This window comes from Urocitellus parryii, chromosome 5 (assembly GCF_045843805.1).
Source record: "Urocitellus parryii isolate mUroPar1 chromosome 5, mUroPar1.hap1, whole genome shotgun sequence".
In the NCBI taxonomy this organism is placed as follows: domain Eukaryota; kingdom Metazoa; phylum Chordata; class Mammalia; order Rodentia; family Sciuridae; genus Urocitellus; species Urocitellus parryii.
In genome coordinates this window covers 137,031,494-137,051,261 of record NC_135535.1, presented here as the reverse complement: position 1 = coordinate 137,051,261, position 19,768 = coordinate 137,031,494, and the positions used below count along the sequence as shown (strand labels likewise).

General features: G+C 32.7%; 1 protein-coding gene across 2 annotated transcripts in view; it reads left to right on the top strand.

The window, feature by feature from the left end:
- Pten (phosphatase and tensin homolog) overlaps window positions 1-19,768 on the top strand; it is an 88,114-nt gene that overhangs the window by 55,704 nt on the left and 12,642 nt on the right. The window contains exon 4 of one of the 2 annotated variants that reach the window (XM_077798276.1): window positions 14,369-14,510. In XM_077798276.1, coding sequence (XP_077654402.1) covers window positions 14,369-14,510 — 142 coding nt within the window. Of the gene's footprint in view, window positions 1-14,368; window positions 14,511-19,768 lie in introns of those variants that run through there. The other variant, XM_077798277.1, reaches the window with a different exon arrangement.

The following is a 19,768-nucleotide window of genomic DNA, read 5'->3' as shown; positions in this document are numbered from 1 at the left end:
ATCTATCAGAAGAGCTTTCCTGTCATACCAAAGGATTTAATTGATTTTAGTCTCTACTATGTTATGATGACTTGAAGATTCAAGACATAGTGTTCACATACTTAGATGACATAGAATAATTAGTACATTGGTGTCAGGATGTTTAAGGATCTTCTTAATAGATTGAAACCAATGCATATACTAAATGATAAAAATTTAATAGTGATATATCTAAAGTCCTGTTTCTAGGCAAATTTTAAAAAACCTCAACTCTAACTTAGGGAACAGAGAAGTCTTGGATTTTTAATAATTTATGTGAAAAAAACTGAAACTTCATTTTATAACTTTACTACAATTGTAGTCTTTTGTAAGTAATTTTTTTTTCAGTTTCTTTTGTAAATGCTTTTCAAGTCATGTATAGATAACACTAAGATTTGTAAAACCATCTCTCTCTCTTTTTCTTTTCCTTTGGCACTGGGGATTGAACCCAGAATCACATTACTACTGAGGCACATCCCTAGCCTTTTTATTTTTTATTTTTGAGACAGAGTCTCACTAAATAGCTTAGGGCCTTGCTAAGTTGCTGAGGTGGGCTTCGAACTTGCCACCCTTCTGCTTCAGTTTCATTTATTTATTTATTTTTATTTATATGACAGTGGAATGCATTATAATTCTTATTACACATATAGAGCACGTTTTTTTCCTACAGCATTTTTATTTTATGAAGTTAAAATACAGTCCTTTCCTCAGTTGATTCTATTGGTAATCTGTACTTTCTTTGAAATATTTTTTGTCATGATGCAGTATTATAAATATTGTTATTCATTTTTTTTGTTAGAAAATGCATTGAGAGACCCAGGTGACATTTCATTTTGGATTCAGGTATACCTCTGGTGTATTGTGACCTCTGCTCCCAGTCTTACAGCAATTTCCTCCTTCATGAAGTGAGAAACATAATGCTTGGGTACTTTTAGAAGTTAGCAATAGAGTATTCTCTCTTCAAAAATTAGAAAGTTAATGAGCAATAAGGAATTTGTATTTAGTTTTTCTTTCAAACACTTAAGTTTATAATACAACATTTCTAAAGTTTACCTACTTTTAATTAAAAATTCAGGAGAGATTTTTTTCTTACTCTGAGGTTATCTTTTTACCACAGTTGCACAGTATCCTTTTGAAGACCATAACCCACCACAGCTAGAACTTATCAAACCCTTTTGTGAAGATCTTGACCAATGGCTAAGTGAAGATGACAATCATGTTGCAGCAATTCACTGTAAAGCTGGAAAGGGACGGACTGGTGTAATGATTTGTGCATATTTATTACATCGGGGCAAATTTTTAAAGGCACAAGAGGCCCTAGATTTCTATGGGGAAGTAAGGACCAGAGACAAAAAGGTAAGTTTTATATTCTCTTCTCCCTTTCTTCTTCTAGATCCAAGAATTTATTGCAAGACAGACTTTTTTCTTTTTCTTTTTTTTTCCCCTTCACCTTTCTTGAGATATAATGTGATATTTTGATACATGTATGTATTGTGAAATGATTACTACAATTAGTCTACTCATCATATCACCTCATATAATTATTGTTTTCTCCCTATTGTGGGGAGAGCATTTGAGATATACTTTTGTAGCGATTTCTTTTCTTTCTTTCTTTCTTTCTTTCTTTCTTTTCTTTTCTTTTCTTTTCTTTTCTTTTCTTTTCTTTTCTTTTCTTTTCTTTCTTTTCTTTCTTTTCTTTCTTTCTTTTCTTTCTTTCTTTTCTTTCTTTGTCTTTTTTTTGGTACTGGGGATTGAACCCAGGGGCACCTAACCACTGAGCCATATCTCTAGCCATGTGGCCCCACCACCCACATATATTTTATTTTGAGACAGGGTCTTGTTGAGTTGCTTGAACTCATGATCCCCTTTACTTCAGCCTCCCGAGCTGCTAGGATTTCTCTTAGCAATTTTCAAGTTTGTAGTACATTATTATTAACTGTAGTCATCATGCTGTTTTTTTAGTCTCCAGATCTTATTTATCTAGCCTAACCGAAACTTTGTATAGTTTGAGTAATATCCCCCTATTCCCATCTACTCCCATCCTCTAGAAAAGAGATTTTAAAAAGATAGTTGTTAATGCCTAATTTCTTTCAAAAATTTTAATCAAGTACTGCCCCAACTTCTGTATGAACAGGTATCTAATTCATTTAATTTTTCAGATCATGCTGCTGTTTTTATATCATGATAGCAAATCTTACCCATTAACTTTATTACATATTGGATCTTACAAAAATCCTTATAAAATAGCATTTTAAAAACAGCATATTGCTGGCCATGGTGGTACATGCCTACAATCACAAACTTGGGAGGCTGTGGCAGGGGCATCACAAATTTGAGTCCAGCCTTAGCAAGGCCCTAAGGAACTTTCCTTATCTCACAAGAAAAAATAAAATAGGCTGGAAGTGTAGCTCAGTGGTGAAGCATCCCTGGGTTAAATCCCCAGTATACAAAAAACAGACAAACCAATCAAAAACACCCCTGCATATCAATCAAAAGTAAGCTTACTGTTGCTGAAGCTTGCTTGAGAATAAAATGTTTTGGGATAATTACCTGAATATGATTATTACCTAATAAAGTGTGATCATTTATAATAAAATTCATTCTTTCATGTGAATAATTATAAAATGGATTAATTAATTGTAATTAATTACAATTAATCAGATTCTTCAGTCTTTTAGAAAACTAAAGACCTTAAAAATCAGCAATAAATTTAACTTAGTGCATTTGAGGGCAAAAAGCAAACTCTTGAAAGGTTTTTACAATGATTTTTCAAAGGGTCAATTTATTTGAATGGTAAGTATAATAAAACATATTACCTTTTTAATATCCTTTGTATTAAAAAGAGTTTTTGTACGTTTCTTTAAGTAGAACAAAACCCAAACCTCTCCAGATGGAGAAAACTCATTTAGGGAGAAAGACATTAATCAAAAATTTGTTGTAGTTTTAATAATTTTATAACTAGGCAGATTCTTCTCCAGGATAAGTCAATTTCTTCCTCATTCATCTTCAAAACAAATAGAGGTTATCATATTCATCATTTTAAGCTGAGTAGTTGTATCAGTTTCTTTTTCACCTCTTGTTTTTTAACCATTTGTTTGTCTTTGTGACTTTCTGAGTTATATGTAAGGACGTCAAAGTACCATTTATTGGAAATAGTTCACAAAATTGGGTATTAAAAGTCGGGTAAAAAAATTTTGTTTTGGTAAAGTATAAAAGTTGTGTGATGAGCAGAACGCTAGATTTAGTAAGCTAGGAGCTTAAAAAAAACCTGTTCATGTTTTATAGCTTTAAAAAATCTGATGAAAGCCAGACATGACGAACACCTGTAATTCCAGCGGCTTGGGAGGCTGAGGAAGGAAGATCTTGAATTCATAGCCAGCCTCATTTTAGCAACTCAATGAGACACTATCTCTCAATAAAATACAAAAAATGCTGGGGATGTAACTCAGTTGTTAAGTGCCCCTGAATTTAATCCCTGGTACCAAATCTGATGAAAGTTTTAAGTGTTTTCCCATTAAACATAGGCATGGATACATAAAAAAAATTTACTTATGGTTTTTAATTGCACTGAACCTTATTTAACAACATAGATCATAAAAGAAACCTTCAATTTATTTGTGAGTTTTTTTCCGTACAAATATCAGTGGCCACAGTATATGAGAATGATGAATAAATCAAAGTGGTATAAATTAACCAAAATTAAACTTTAGTTTTCTTAGTAGTAAATTTTAAGGAATGGGCTAATATTATTTAACTTTTTAAAGTAAAAAGTAAAAACTGTGCCATTTTGTTTGACTTTGCAACTTACCTGCCATCTTTGATATCCATTCAATTTCGACTTTGCTTTTGGTGAAAACAAGTGCTGAAAAGCCTATCTCACAAATAAAAGAACCAATGAAAGTAAGCTTGTGTCAAGAAATAAGAGTATGTCAAGACTCTTAGATAAATTCATGCTGCATCATTTTCCTTGCCTTCAAGTTAATGAAATAATTTTTTGGCAGTATCTGCATCATTAGTCCTGTGTTATGAAGGAAAGAATTATGATTTCACATTTCAGTTTTAAAGTTGAAGAGTTAAACTCCTTAAAAGAGTTTGAGAACGTCTTGATTTAAAGTCTTGGCTTTTATGAATTTGGCAACTTTTACAACAGATTTTTTCATGACAGTTCTTGCACAGGCTATGATTCAAAGCTTGGCACTTACAAAGCAGTAGAATACTTTCACAACAACAGATAAGGTTTCTTTCAGGATTAATGTGAGTCTTGCCACTCTGAAGCACATGGATGAATAAAGCAGTGAGTGACGATGGCATGGAGAGCTTCTGTCTTCGCTAGTGCAGCAAAAGCAGATGTGCTGCCCGACATTGAGGTGTACTGTTTTTTACGGAATACTGAGGTTTCTTCTTGGCAAAGAAACTTCGCCATTTTGAAAATGTTATCAATGTTTCCCAAAATTTTCAAAAATAACTCTTAAGATAGGCATCATTCATTGATTATGTGACCATGTATGTATTTGATGAAAACTACTAGCTGGGTGCACTAAGAAGTCATATGCTGAAGGGAGGTGGAATTTCCAGTCATTTCATGACCTGTTTTATAGTCTCAGAAAAAAAAAGTCAGTGATAGAGGTTTTGACATCTCATTGTGATACAAATGAATATCATGTCGTATGCATTTTATTGGGTGAATCAGTCAGCCTGTAGTAGATTGAATTGTGTCTCCCTTCATGAAATAAAAATATGTCCACCTGGAAAAAAATTATAGAGGTTTTGAAACATATTTTTCTGCTGCAAGCTACAAACGTGCTTGACTCTTTCTGAGATGTTTGCTTTCATCATGTTCAACTGTGTGGCTTTTTGTTAGTTTGACATTAACCAGTAGCCTGGTAGGTTGCTTTATTCAAGATTTTGAGTTGGGTCAAACAAGAGTTTTGTAATGGTCTAGGCTTTTCTAAATTGTGCTCTCAAATGTACTGTCGTCTTCTCCCTGTTCCCTTCCTCTTAAGCACACCTTCCCTTCCATATGTGCATATATACTCTGTCTGATAATAAGTGCTTCTTCTGAATAGTTGGCTATAGGCTGCTGATGGTGATAATTTGCCATGTAAGAAGCATTTGGGATAATCTGTCTCATCATGTTCAAGATAAAGGTAAAATCTAAGAATGCTCAAACTTTCTCTGTGTCTATCCAGTTCAAGTTAAATCCAAGAGAAGTTTTCATAATCAAAAAGTGAAGACATATTTAATTTGTCAGATCATATTTAGTCATCACAATCTGGTAACATTGTCAGTTCTGTTTCTCTCTAGAGGTGAGGAAGGGGTGTTTAATGAAATGGCAAGAAGCCCCATGGAATATTGTGAGATAGGGCCAGAGTAAAAAAGATTGCTAGAGAAGTATTTATGAAAATAAAACATAAATCCTACAGTGTCATGTGATAAAAAGTAGTAATACTTCATTAGTAGAACTACTTTCTCTTGGCATCTCCCCCAAGTGAATGTGATGGGCTAGTAGGAAGTAGAAAATGTAGATCTATGTGGACTGCCAGGAATGTATTTGATAAAATTGTCAAGTTTATTTGTTACAAGGTATTAAAGCACAGTTAGGTGGTTTTAGCTAAGTTGATCACTTTAGCTAAGTTGATCACTTTTAGTGTCAGAATAAAACGAATCATTGAGATTTACTGTTCTTAGCTCATGCTTAGTTCACATACCTAGACTATGTTTTGGATGAATTATTCACAGGTCCTGAAGAAATGTATTCCTACCTTTTATCCCTGTGTGTATATTAAAAGGCAAAAAATAAATTTGTGAGCAGATGATGTTGACTAAATTGTGTTTTACTTAATGTTTGCATTTACATTTTAGTTTGAAACAGCATTAGAAAACTAGGAATAATGGATAAAATTCTTAAAGATTATTGGGTTCCCCACCCCCTCTAAAGTTTCTTATTTTATAGATGATAAAATGGGTCCAGAAAGGTAAAATATTGTCATCAGTATTATCTATATGTCAATGACTGCATTGAGAGTAAAAGTTGAGTCCCTTGCTGCATTGTTAAATTTCTTTCTACATTATCAAGTTCACAAATATTTGAACTGAAAAAGAATTTTGAGATTCTTCAGAATAATTTATATAGACTCCTGAAAGTTTAGATAATACCGATGAAATAAGTCTATTTTGAAGGTTCCTTGTTTTATATTCTTATTTTTAAATGTTATTTATTTATTTGTTTGTTTATCTATTTATTTATTTAGGGGAGCATACTGGGGACAGAAGTCAGGGGCACTCGGCCACTGAACTACATCTCCAGTCCTATTTTGTATTTTATTTAGAGACAGGGTCTCATAGAGTTGCTTAGCACCTCACAAGTGCTGAGGCTGGCTTTAAACTCTTGATTCTCCTGTCTCAGCCTCCCGAGCCGCTGGGATTACAGGTGTGCACCACCATGCCTGGCTTAAATGTTTATTTTTTTAAAAATATTTTTTAGTTGTAGGTGGATACAATACCTTTTTATTTTATTTATTTATTATTATGTGGTGCTGAGGATTGAACCCAGCTAGGTGAGCGCTCTTATCACTGAGCCACAACCTTAGCCCCCTTGGTTTATATTCTTTACAGATGCTAGAACATTTAAAGACCCCTGATTTAAGGAGAAAGAGAACAAGTTGAGGGTATTGGTCTTATAAACTTAAGGCTGTACACTTTCTCAAAATCTCTTCAATTTAGTTGTCTTAAAGCTTTCAGTGATATCACTTGTTTGATGGTTAGAGTTCTAGTGAAATTATATATGTATGTATACATATGTAACGTACATAACAACATATATGTATATTATATATACATAAGTATATGTGTGTAGTTTGTTTATATATATTTATATTTTATATACACACACGTATATGGGGGATTGCTGGGAATTGAACCCATGATGCTTTACCACTAAGCTAAATCCCCAGCCCTTTTTCTTCCTCTCTCCCTCCCTCTTTCTTCTCCTCCTTTTTCCTTCTTCCTCCTCTTTTTTTTTTTTTTTGTACCAGGGATTGAACCCAGTGTCCTTAACCACTGAGCCATAACCCCAACCCTTTTTAAATATCTTTTATTTAGAGTCAGGGTCTTGCTGAGTTGCTTAGGGCCTTGCTAAGTTGCTGAGACTGATTTTGAATTCTCTATCCTCCTGCCTCAGCCTCCTGAGCCACTGGGATTAGAGGCTGGATTACAGGCATGTACCACCATGCCTGGTTTATTCTTTGAGGCTGGATCTCCCTAAATTGCTTAGAGCCTTGTTAAATTGCTGAAGTTAGCTTTGAACTTGACATCCTCCTGCTTCAGCCTCCTGAGTCTCTGGAATTATAGGAGTGTGCCACAATACACAGATAATCATAAATATGATTATCTAAAATAATTTTCTTCTTAAAACATCTGATAATATTTCCTTTTAAGTTGAGCTTGTGCATTCTCATCTTTTTAAAACTGTGAACCACTATTACAGGAGATGAATACATGTTATCTATTTTACAGTTTGTATAGAATTAATTTCATTAAAACTGTCTTAAATGTTATTTTACTTATATCCTTAATTATAGAGAAACATAAGAAGCTGAAGAAAGTTGTGTTCTTGTGACATTCGTATGGGAGCAGAATCTTTTTTCAATTTGTTTTGAAGAGAAAGGAGGTAGTTTTCATGAAAGTTTGTAGACTTTGCAGAGACTCTCAAAATATTCTGACCTATTACAATCTAACCCAGTTATGACATATCTGCAGCATGCAGTGATGTAAATTACATGGTAGGGTCTTGGGTGCAAGCTGACCACAAAATGTAGCATTATGTTAGGAGTGTCTAATTAGTACTTGAGGCTGTGATTTGTTGCAGGGAAGTCAAGCAATTGATACCTTCTATAAAGAAAAAATTTCTGAGCGTGAGGTAACTGCTCAAGGGAAGGACGACCCCTTTTATTCAATACCTTTTAAGAATGAAGGTATGTTAGGCTTCCTTTGGGGTTATTCATTTGTATATTTGATATTTGAGTTTATGAGTATGCTAAATTATCCAAAAGCAAGCCATTTATGTTTTTCCCCTCCCCCTCTAAGAAAGCATGTTTCAGGGTTCCCATCTCTCCTGTGCCCAACACTGTGTGCATCTACACTTAATTTGTAGTATTATAAAAGATAAGTCCCATTTATTGTCAACTATGAAAAAAGAGTTAAAGCATGTTAAGAATGCTGGTAAGTATATAGTTTGGAATGATTCCTAAAATTTCCAACTTCAAAGAGGTTAATTTCCATTTTATGACAAACCTACATAGAATCACTGCTATTTTCCTCTTTTCCCTTACCACCCTCTCCCACTTCCAGAATAGTGGCAAGTAAGCATTAATATTTATTTTCTTTCATTAAACTTTTTTTGGGAGGGAATCGGGCAGCTTTCATTTTCTTTGTTTCCAAATCAGTTATTAGAGAAAAAGTTCCTATATATCATGAACTCTGTACATGAGTTCATCGATTCTACCTTTAATGAAAATTTAAAGAAGAAATTTTTTAGTTTTCCTGGGGGATGAATTTTTATGACTTAATATCATAATCAAGTTACTTTTTTCTAATTGGTTGACTAAATTTTCTTATATTGTAACCTAATGAACTTTTTGTATTTCTTCATTTGAAACACATAAGGTATATTGTTTTTTTAAAAACTCCTAATGTGACATTATTTTTTAAAAGATATTTATTTTTTAGTTGTAGTTGGACACTATATATTTATTTTATTTATTTATTTTTATGTGATGCCGAGGATTGAATCCAGGGCCCTGTATGTGTGAGGTGAGCCATGTACCTCTAGAGAGCCACAGCGCCACCCCCTAATGTAACATTCTTATTTTTCCAAACATTAATTCTGCTGGGCTAAACTGTGTTCCTGTGATACATGCTATTTAAATCTGTTATCCATTCTGTAGATTCAGGGAACCATAGAATTTTTATACCTTGAAGGATCTGATTATTTAATTCAAAACTATTCTAATATAAATAATAAACAGATCTGCAGAGTAGTCTGCCCTTAGTCATAATCTTTTTATCAAATAACTCAAAACTATATCTCTTAGTTAACCTCAAACCCAGTGTTCTTTCTGTTGTCTAATTTTTTTCTTAGTTATTTCTATCGCAAAAGTAGAAACTGAAACTTAAAAAAGAAAAAAATAAAGTAGTTACCTTACAATGTATGAGGACTTTTTCAGTTTCAACTTGCAGAAACCCAACTCTCCAAGTAAGCTTAAACAAAAGAAGACATTTATTAATTTATATAACTTAAAAGCTTTGGCCTAGATCTATATGCTAAACAGTTATCAGGAGTCTCTTTCCCTTCCTTGCTCCCTCCTCTTCTCTCTTCTATATATACTTCATATTTTCATATAGGCTCTCTCTGTAAGTAATGGCAAAGTATTGTTCCTTGTAGCTTTAGGCTTGCATTCTAACTACTTCGTCAACTGCAACAGGAAGAGACTACAACTTGAGCGAAAATTTCTCAGTTAAGTTATGATTTTCCTGGACTGTGCATGTGCCCATTTCTGAACCAAATATTCTGACCAGAAAATGGAATTCTCTGATTAGGACAAGTATCTGAAGGTTACGAAAAAAATTCAGCATCCCTAAACTACAGGGAGAATGATAACTTCCCAAAAAGCAGGAAGAAAAGATGCTGGGCAGAGATGTCTGCTTCACAGTTAATTGTGAAGGATTCTGTGGATAATGCAACACTATTTTAATATGGAACTCATAATTACTTTCATAGAACTGGAGCATAATAATGCTCTAAACTTTGAAGATTCTTCATAGATGTGAAAAACAAGAGCTTAACGAGGGTATGACATCAAATCACATAGTTAATACACCTGCTGTTCGTAAGTAAGGACTCCTGAGTAAGAGATTCAAACTCATTCACATTTAGGTTCAAATCCTGGTTTTGAGTAAGATAATTACATGCAGTTAGACTGTTTTCTTATCCTTAAAATAGAGGTGATAACATCTTGTTGAGTTAGAGTTAGGAGTATATGTAGAATATTGGCAAATAATAACAGTACTGTTACATGTTGTCATTACAATAACAGCCATTTCTAAATCCATATAATAATTTTATTGTGATCATTCTGAAATACAGCTTTGTAGGCTTCAAGCAAACACTGATATGTTGAAACATCTACATTATTTTTAAGTGACAGAAAAGCACTGAAGTAGAAACTCACTTTGAGGGACAGACACTAGAATTAAATCCCGGGGTGCTTTATCACTGATTTAGTTTTTATCTTGAGACAACTCTTGCTTAGTTGTTTAGGGCATTGTTAAGTTGCTGATATTGGCATTGAACTTGTGATCCTCCTGCCTCCACTTCCTGAGTTGCTGGGATTACAGGCATGTACCACCATGCTTGGCTAGAAAATCACTCTTTAAACTTGAGTCAGATTGTGAATTTATCTTAGGGAAGGTGATCTGAGAGTATTGACACATAGAATATGAACAAATATTACACATCGTGTGTTGTGGTATTAAGGTGATAGTTTAGTCTGACAGTATTGTGGCAGTATTTATAGATTTAAAAGGTGTGTAATCTATGCTTTAAAGTCTCTTTCTTAAGAGTAATCACATAAGAGATTTAGATAAAATAAGGCTTAAAAATAAATGGTTGATTAAAGACAAATCAGAAAATGTAAGTCTCAAAAGAGGATGATGATATCTCAGTATCTGAGTAGACTTTAAAGCAAAAAGTGTATAATTGGATCAATCATGTCATTTTATATTAACACAGGATATACTCCACATATTAGCAGTTATGAACTTAATGGGTGCTATACTAACATTAAAATGTATCAAGCAAAAGGTGAATGAAATGGAAAAATTATTAAAAAATTAATGACAGCAGAAGCCTTTAATATACTTCAAGAAGGCACACAATAAGATATGTGGGTGGTTTGAATAATGTGATAAAATTAGCCCAAAGAATGTATTTATTTTTCTGTCATCCACTAAATAGTTACCAAGATTAATAATTCATTAGTCCATCTGCAAGAAACAAAAAACAAAACTCCCAAATAGAAATTATACAAGCCCCATTTCTTGATTATAATTTAGTTTTTTAAGTTTAGTTGAAGTTTATATGGAAATTTAAAACCATGTTCTTTTTTTTTTTTAAAGAGAGAGTGAGAGAGGAGAGAGAGAGAGAGAGAGAGAGAGAGAGAGAGAGAGAGAGAGAATTTTTAATATTTATTTTTTAGTTCTCGGCAGACACAACATCTTTGTTGGTATGTGGTGCTGAGGATCGAACCCGAGTCACACGCATGCAAGGCGAGCGCGCTACCGCTTGAGCCACATCCCCAGCCCTAAAACCATGTTCTTAAACAATTTTTGAGTCAGTGAGGAAACCCAGATTCATTTTAGAGTTTTTAAGATTAATAACAAGAATTAACAAAGATAATATAATGAATTGGGAAACAGTAAACCATTTGAACTAATAAATCTAAACACTGACAATATGAAAATGCCAATAAAATCATTGTATCTCTCTTAAAGCCAATCAAGGGAAGACAGAAAAGATACATAAGCTTTTTAAGTATTAAAAAGGAGGTAGAATTATAGTGTGGAGGTGACATTAGAAAGGTTTCTGATGTTAGGAAATATGTAAAACTAAATAGGTGACTGCCTCCTTACTGTTACATCTTAATCTGATAAAAAGATTTTTTTTTTTTTTGAAAGAGCAAACCAGAAAGTACAATTTAGGAGAAATCAAATAGTTTGACCAAAAGTAGGAGTAATTGTTGGCACAAGAGAATTGTGAGAGGTGAAAGTGGAAAAAGAGGTTGGGGCTCCTTATTTATGTGATTGAATTATACTGTGTGATAAGTCCTTGTTTGGGTGGACACCAAGATACCATTTAATGTGAATTAATTTAATTTGAATTAATCAGCAATGTGATTATCTTATACTTTTATAAAATTAGTTCAATAGTGGTATGAAAGATAAATTGACTTCCTTTCTTCTGCCTAGACCTTTGCCATATTGCTGAGGTTCCTTAACTTCTCTATAACTCTGTGTATATCACTACTGATTCTGAGCTTTGTTTCCTTCCATAGCAGGAAGAACTATAGGGATTAAATGGATGTTATGAAGTTTGTAATTTAGATTTCAGCTGGTATTCACACATAAATTATTCGCTCAGTGATGACAACTAGTAAATTCATATATTCTTCACGTTTGCCTACCTCCTTTTGTTAAGGATTAACTGAATCTTGAAGCACCTACATTATAGATGTACAGTCACTTGCTACTTGAGAAAACTTTAAAGCTCTGAAAACCCTTTATTATCGCATGCAAACCTGTGCCAAAGATGGAGATAAAGAAAAAAATATCTACCATCCATTAAGTCCCAACAAATGATAACTTTACAACTTGGTTTCTTATAGACTTGTACTGACTTTTTTTTACATTTATTTAATTTTTTGGCTAGATAATAAATTCACATGGTTCAAAAAAGTATCATTCCCATCTATATTCCATCTGTTATTTTCTCTGAGTTTATTTTGATAAACATGAATGACAGGGGCTGGGATTATAGCTCAGTGGTGTGAGGCACTGGGTTCAATCCTCAGCACTACATAAAAATTAAGATACTGTGTTCGTCTATAATTAAAAAGATATTTTAAAAAATGAATGACAAGTTGTTTAATGAAGTTGCATAAAATAATGTATTGATAAACCATCTGGAGCCTAAACATTTTTAAGTGCTAAGGACACTTTTTTACTGTTAATTTTTTAACACTTCTTCAAAATAGTGCTACTTTACTACTGTTCCTGTAAGAATACATACAAATAAAATTCCAGCTATCCCAGAATTATATCTTAACACAGGTAGACTTTATTAAACTTTAAGACTGTTAACTATATATCATTTGTAGTTTTTAGCTTGCTTTTGTTTAACTGCTTTGGTGTTTATTCTTCACAAAAATCCTGTTACGAAGGAAGGGTACACGATATTGTCCTCAGTTTCCTGAGGAAACAAATTGGGGTTTGTGTTTTGACTATGAGAATTCAAATAGAAGTCTTCTGACTATAAAATGTTTGTTCTTTACTGTAACCAAAATCTTAAATCACTTGTTCTGATTTCAAATGGTTTATATCCATTTTTCAACTGTGTGTGTATGTGTGTTTATAATAAAATCATGCTAACCTTTAAAAAAAACACTGATTCTATTATAGTAAGTATCTTCTTAAAAAATACTGATTGTATTATACTAGTGTGACATTCAGCATGTGTGTTTTTAAATTCACAAAAATGTGCTTTATATTTTTCATTGAAAAAGGGATATTTGTGTACAGAATTTTTTAACACATTGGGGAAGTTTAGGTGCTAATGATAACTTAAAAGAGAAATACTGTGAGAATTTTTCTTCTTGAATATACTTTAAAGAATGATTTTTCAATAAGTTTCTTCTATTATACTTAATGTTGTTTATTATTTTCCTTATATTTCTAAGTTGAATTTTTCCTTAAGTCACATTTGTAGTAGAAAAAAACTTAGATAAGCACTTTAATACCTCATTTATTCAGCTTCATTAATGAACATATTATTGCATACATCAATTTTTTTAAAAATTCAGGTTCTCCTTTTAAATATGTTAATTATATTTAAAGCATTTTTAATACTTGGTATTTTCTAAAACATTTTATACTCTCCTTGCTTCTCCAACAAAGAGATGTATGGGACAGAGACATCTTTAAGTAACTTTGTTAGTGGACTATTGGATTCGTTTATGTAAACTGAATACTCCTATTTTTTTTCCTGCTCTAAAGCCAATGTTTCTTTTTCCTATTGCTTTGTCTGCCTCTTAAAAGGTAGTTTGCATTATCTAATCTGCTGATTCTGATATACTTTTTCTTGGAAAAATTTGTGAGGAATTGTGTGTTTAATAAGAGTCCATAAATCCTTGTGGGATATATTGGTATAAAGAACATAGCTATAATGCTGAGAGGGCTTTGACAATTATTTTTGGATATGCAGTGACCTTTGCTAATTGGATCAGGATCAGAGCATATTTGTGAGTTTTGAATAAATGAGGTGTTATTGTATTTGAAGGAAGTAAAGTTATTCAGATATTTTTCTTTGTATTGATGTTCTGATTTACTCTGTTATTGAACTGGATTTAAGTATTAATTATTTAAGGTCAACTTTTTTATATGTATATGTTTTCCAATGGGTACAACCCAGTTACCATAGCAGCTTAGTAGAATAACTATAATGGAACTTTCCATTTGAATTTGGCTTTTCTCTTTCTTTTTTCTCTGTTTCTCTATTTTTTTTTTTTCTATCCACCAGGGAGTAACTATTCCCAGTCAGAGGCGCTATGTGTATTATTATAGCTACCTGTTAAAGAATCATCTGGATTATAGACCAGTGGCACTGTTGTTTCACAAGATGATGTTTGAAACTATTCCAATGTTCAGTGGCGGAACTTGCAGTAAGTCTCTAAATTCTCTCATCCTTTTATGTTTTGGAATACTTTTCTTAACACATGCAGAAGTGTATATAAAAATTTAGAAAGAAATTTACCACATTGAAAATTTTATGCAAACGAGTTTATTTCTGAAGTATCCAAATTAATTGGCTCTGTTGTTCATCTCCTTGGACTGAGTAGCCAAGAACAGTGGGTTTTAATGTTTTTGAAGTCAAATTGTATTTTATTAAGGAAGTATTTTGTGTTACAACCACCAAATGGAGCTTAAATTCTGAGCAGATGACTGAAAAACCTATCTCATAGAGGTTCAACATAAGAGTGACAATGAGATTCATCAGTTTATGATCTTGGGGCAGGGACTAATTCTTTCATCTTAAGAATTTTAGATATTTACATTTATGGTGACAGAACAATGAAAAGGAAAGGAAAGTGATAGGACTTGGCAACAAGCTCAAGTATAATGAGTAGGGGTGGGGTGGGGAAGACTGAGTCAGAGTATGTAAAGTGAGGAAGAATACCTGGATTCAGATGTGAGTTCCAATCGTAGCTCAGTCATTAATGCACAACCCTGGTCATACCATCTACCCTTCTTTGAGTTTTCTCATCAAATAAAATACAGAGATTTTAAAATCTGGAACTCCTAAATAAATACTAAGTGTAAATAATGTCCTGATGTCTGCTTCTAGTTTATTTATCTTTTATCCTAACCTTTGTAAGCCTACCTCATCCATCCCTATCCTATTCTGCTTCTCTGCTATTCTTGGCTAGAGTTCTTAGCTAGACTGATGGGAAGCTTACTACCTGGATCAAGAGACTCGTAACGGTTTTTAATCCTGGAACTTAAATACAACCTGGAAGTGGTCAGTCATATTTTCATGTTCAAAAATATATTTTATTAGTATTTAGAGGACAATTATGTGGTTTCTAGATAAGATACCACTTTATTATTTCTTTTAACAACTCTAATATTATTTCAGTGATATTTTGCAATGTTAGTGGTTTTAGCTTTTTTTTTTTTTTTTTTTTTTGGTGGTACCTGGGATTGAACCCAGAGGCATTTAACCACTGAGCTGTATCCACAGTCTTTTTAAAATATTTTATTCAGAGACAGGGTCTTGCTGTCTCTAAGTTGCTGAGTCTGGCTTTCAACTTGAGATCCCTTACCACAGTCTTCTGAGCTACTGGAACTACAGGTGTACGCTGCTACACCTGGCTAGGTTTCTAGCTTTAAGCTTTGTTTCTTGAAAATATTTGTTTAAATTAAACATATTTTGTCCCTAAATTAATTTGTACCTAGAAAATTACTTCCTTAATTTTTTTTCTTTTTTAATGTTTGACAAGTAGATGGGATTATCTACCAGATCTTTCCTGTTTAAGAGCAAGGCAACTTTATCAAAGACCACAGATAGGCTTCTTAAGAACTGCATTGATTTTTTTTTTTTTTAAATCTCAGTATAATTTTTAAAACTGTTGAGTGCAAGGCACTGGGGTGTTTAAGGTGATTAATGTAGGGACTTAGCAGAATCAGAGGAAAGGAAAAGGAAGAAAATAAACTTCCTATAGGGTAGATTTTAAGAGCCAAATGAAAGGTTTTATGGAGATAATGAGAAAAAGAGAGAACATTCAGTTCAGTAATCATTAGTATAATTTTTTTACATTGACCTCTCTAGCAAATTTTTTTTTCATTTCTACTTTGCCTGCCCATATTTAAACCCTCTCACAGCATTACATTTCTAGACTTAAAATTATTAACTACTGAAATATTTCTAAATTTTTTGTGATATTCTGGTTTCTTGTTTATATACTGATTTAATTCTGTGTATTAAAATACAGTTAATATAGTGTTAAATTGGAGGCTTTATTTATAAATTATTAATGTATTTTTCACAAAAAGAAAGTTTGGAAACTGTCAACACATTTTTATGAAAGAAGTCCTTCAGCCTGCGTGTGGGCAAACTTTTTTTTTTGGTCTCTCATTTTTTTAGTTACTGGTGCTTGAACTCAGGAGCACTTTACCAATGAGCTACATCCCCAGTCTTTTTTATTTTTTTTTTTTTTTTTGAGACAGGCCTGTATAAGTTACTGAGACTAACCTCAAACTTGATATCCTCCTGTCTTAGCCTCCAGAGTTGCTGGGATTATATAGGTGTGTGCTACTGTGCCTGGCAGTTCACCAGTTCTTTATTGAATATTGGGGAAAGCATGTAGTTTAGGTTGGCATTAAATCTGAAGAAAGTATTGCAGGTAATAGGAAATAGCTTTGAACTAAAGCACATCAGAAGGAAGTGAACTGGATGAGAAGTGTAAAGAGCATAGAATAGGAATGGAATGTCTGAGTTAGAGAGTCTTGAAGGGGATTTCAGGCTTGGTTTGATAAATATAGTGTTACAATAGTATGAGAGATTTAAACCATGTTTTTCGGATAGTTGTATAGAAAGTTGTGATTGAAGAAGGCAAAAGTCTTATGCCAGATGTGCTAGAGTAAGCAAATGGGTGTTTATTTTTTTCTTTGCTATTGATATACAAAGATTTTCATCAAAGTTTCAGTCCTGCTCATGTAGATGATTCACAGGAAGGAGAAGAAAGAAAAGTGAGTCTGAGATTAATTTTTGGTTTCAAACATGTTTTAAATCTGATGAAAGTGAATTTTTCACATGGAGATATTCAGTGACTACTGGGATTTAGGTTCAGATGGAGGCGAGAGACATCTGGTATTTTGGGATGCATAAAGATAAGACTTCTGAAACGTTTTCATGTAAATATGTTGTGGAGTTAGGAATAGGAAGACTTGGAGTAAAGCAAAGGATGAGGACTGAGATGATGAGTGGCAACTTGGGTTCAGGAAGAAGAAAGGGAATCAGTGAAGAAAGCTGGTGGTGAAAAGTAATCTGCAAAGTTGTCAGGGGTTAGCAACCATTTTCTTACTTACTTTAATATTTTGAAATGAAGGGAAAGTTACTGTTTTGTTTTCTAAAAGGGTTAAGAATGTTAATAAAGTTGGCCGATGTGGGTTTCTGTCTCTGCACATACACATATCTATACCTATAAATCTAGGAAATTTTAAATTTGATTTTTATTTACTCTAGGTATGGCTCATCATTTCCTTAGAACAGTCAATCATATCAAAGAATATGTATTAAAATGGTGTCTTAAAAGACCACACTAATGTTAGACTAATGATAAGTTAGGCTTTATCTAAAATGTGAAATTCATATTGTATTTTCTTTAATGATTTGAGGAAACTTACTAATTTTTGGTACTGAAATTGAACCCAGGGTACTTCACCTCTGAGCTACATCTCCAGCTCTTTAAGCATGTACCACCATACCTGGCAAACTTATTAATTTTTGTTTTGTTTTGATATCTGAGATTGAACACAGGGTCACTCAACCACTGAGCCACATAGCCAGCCCTATTTTGTATATTATTTAGAGACAGGGCCTCACTGAGTTGCTTAGCACCTTGCTTTTTTTCATGACCCTCCTACCTCAGCCTCCCGAGCCGCTGGGATTATAGGAGTGCACCACTGCGTCCGACACCAACTTATTAATTTTTAGTAAAACATTTTAAGCCTAGCTTATAGAGGAAATTCTGCATAATGCCAATTTGTAATTAGCTTGTGAATTGTTTGTAACAATTCTCAAGTTCTTGAAAATGTGCATTTCAGATGTAGTTTCTTTGAAATCTGGCTTATACTGTCAGTTTTCTTTTTCAAATCCTAAAATCAGTATTACCAGATTCTGAATTAGTAGGATTTAAATTAATAAGATTATAAAACATTTTCATCTTGACTAATTTATCACAGCTTTGAAGTCATAACTTGGTCTTTTGCTTTATTCAAGCTAGATTTCCCATGAAAATTTCAGTATCACATAAAGACTTGTAAAATGGTTCCCTATACTTTGAACCTTAGTCAACGGAGTGGAATTTATTGACAGGTTATTGGTGTAGCATTTCCCCTTTTTGGGGTGGCCTTTCCTCATGATATGTGTCTTAACAAATCCATGTTAGAATAACCCCATACACTTTTAGCAAACATTTATGAGTATTAATTAAATGGAAATTTCATTCAGCTTCGTTTGACTTTTTGCCTCATTTGCAGTCTTGGGTCACATTGATAAATCTGAAACTTTTTTTTTTCCTTGAAGGATAATAGTGCCTTTTGAGGTGCTGAGGATTTTAACTGATATATACATATATATGTACACACATACACATACATACACATATACAACATTTATATATTTCTCATATGCTATATGCAAGCTCTTTTTTCTGTTTATTGTCTTGTCATGTTTCCTTTGAGACTTTATTATCTCCTAAGATTAATCAATGGACTTAAAAAAAATTATTCAGTATACTACAAATAAATAATGCCTCAAATGAATTGGCAAGTTATTTAATTTGAAGTTTTTAAAGTTGTAGCATTTTAACATTAATGAATCTTTCATTTCTGTCACTGAAGTTATTAGATGTAAATGAACTTTTGAGTAGAATTTTAAAATAAAACAAAAATCTCTTCCATACTGTATCACCTTTTTAGTTAAATTGCTAACATAAAAGTAGGATGAATTTTGAGAAGTTATACTTTACCAACTATTTAAAAACAGATATAGCCCAAAGTCAAAATGGTTATTAATTGTGTTTTGAAGGGAAGGGAGGTTTATGCTGCAATTTACACTTGCGATCATTTCTTAGCAGACATCTCAAATCATTTCCTCTTTCTCATGGTGGTGACTTTATATACTTTTAAAATGAAATGTGGGCTAGAGGTTAAATAAAAAAAGAATGATGGGTAATATTTTCATAAATACTAGGTCTTATGCTTGAGGAATTTATTATGACTTTGTTATAGGTTATATATTCTTTCCTCTTGCGAACATGTAATTTTATTTTGTGATTTTTGGCACAGGCTAGAGCCTTCACAACACCAAAGGAAATGTTTTAAAAGTTACCATTTATGTAATTCACAAATATTCCAGAAAACTATTAAAATTAATTTTCTACTTTATATTAAGATTTTTAGCATAATTTAAAAGTCAAGTCTTGATGTTAATATATTGCTAGATATCTATTTTTGGGACTGGTTCATGAGACAGGAATTGACTGTCCTACCAGTGGAACCTTATTTTATAGATTGAAATCATAGAAAACCATACCTTGATTATGTCATTGACTTCATTTATTTCCACTATTTCGTTTTAGTCAGGATTACAGATGCATAGTTACCATTTTGATTATATTGCTGATAATTGATCATT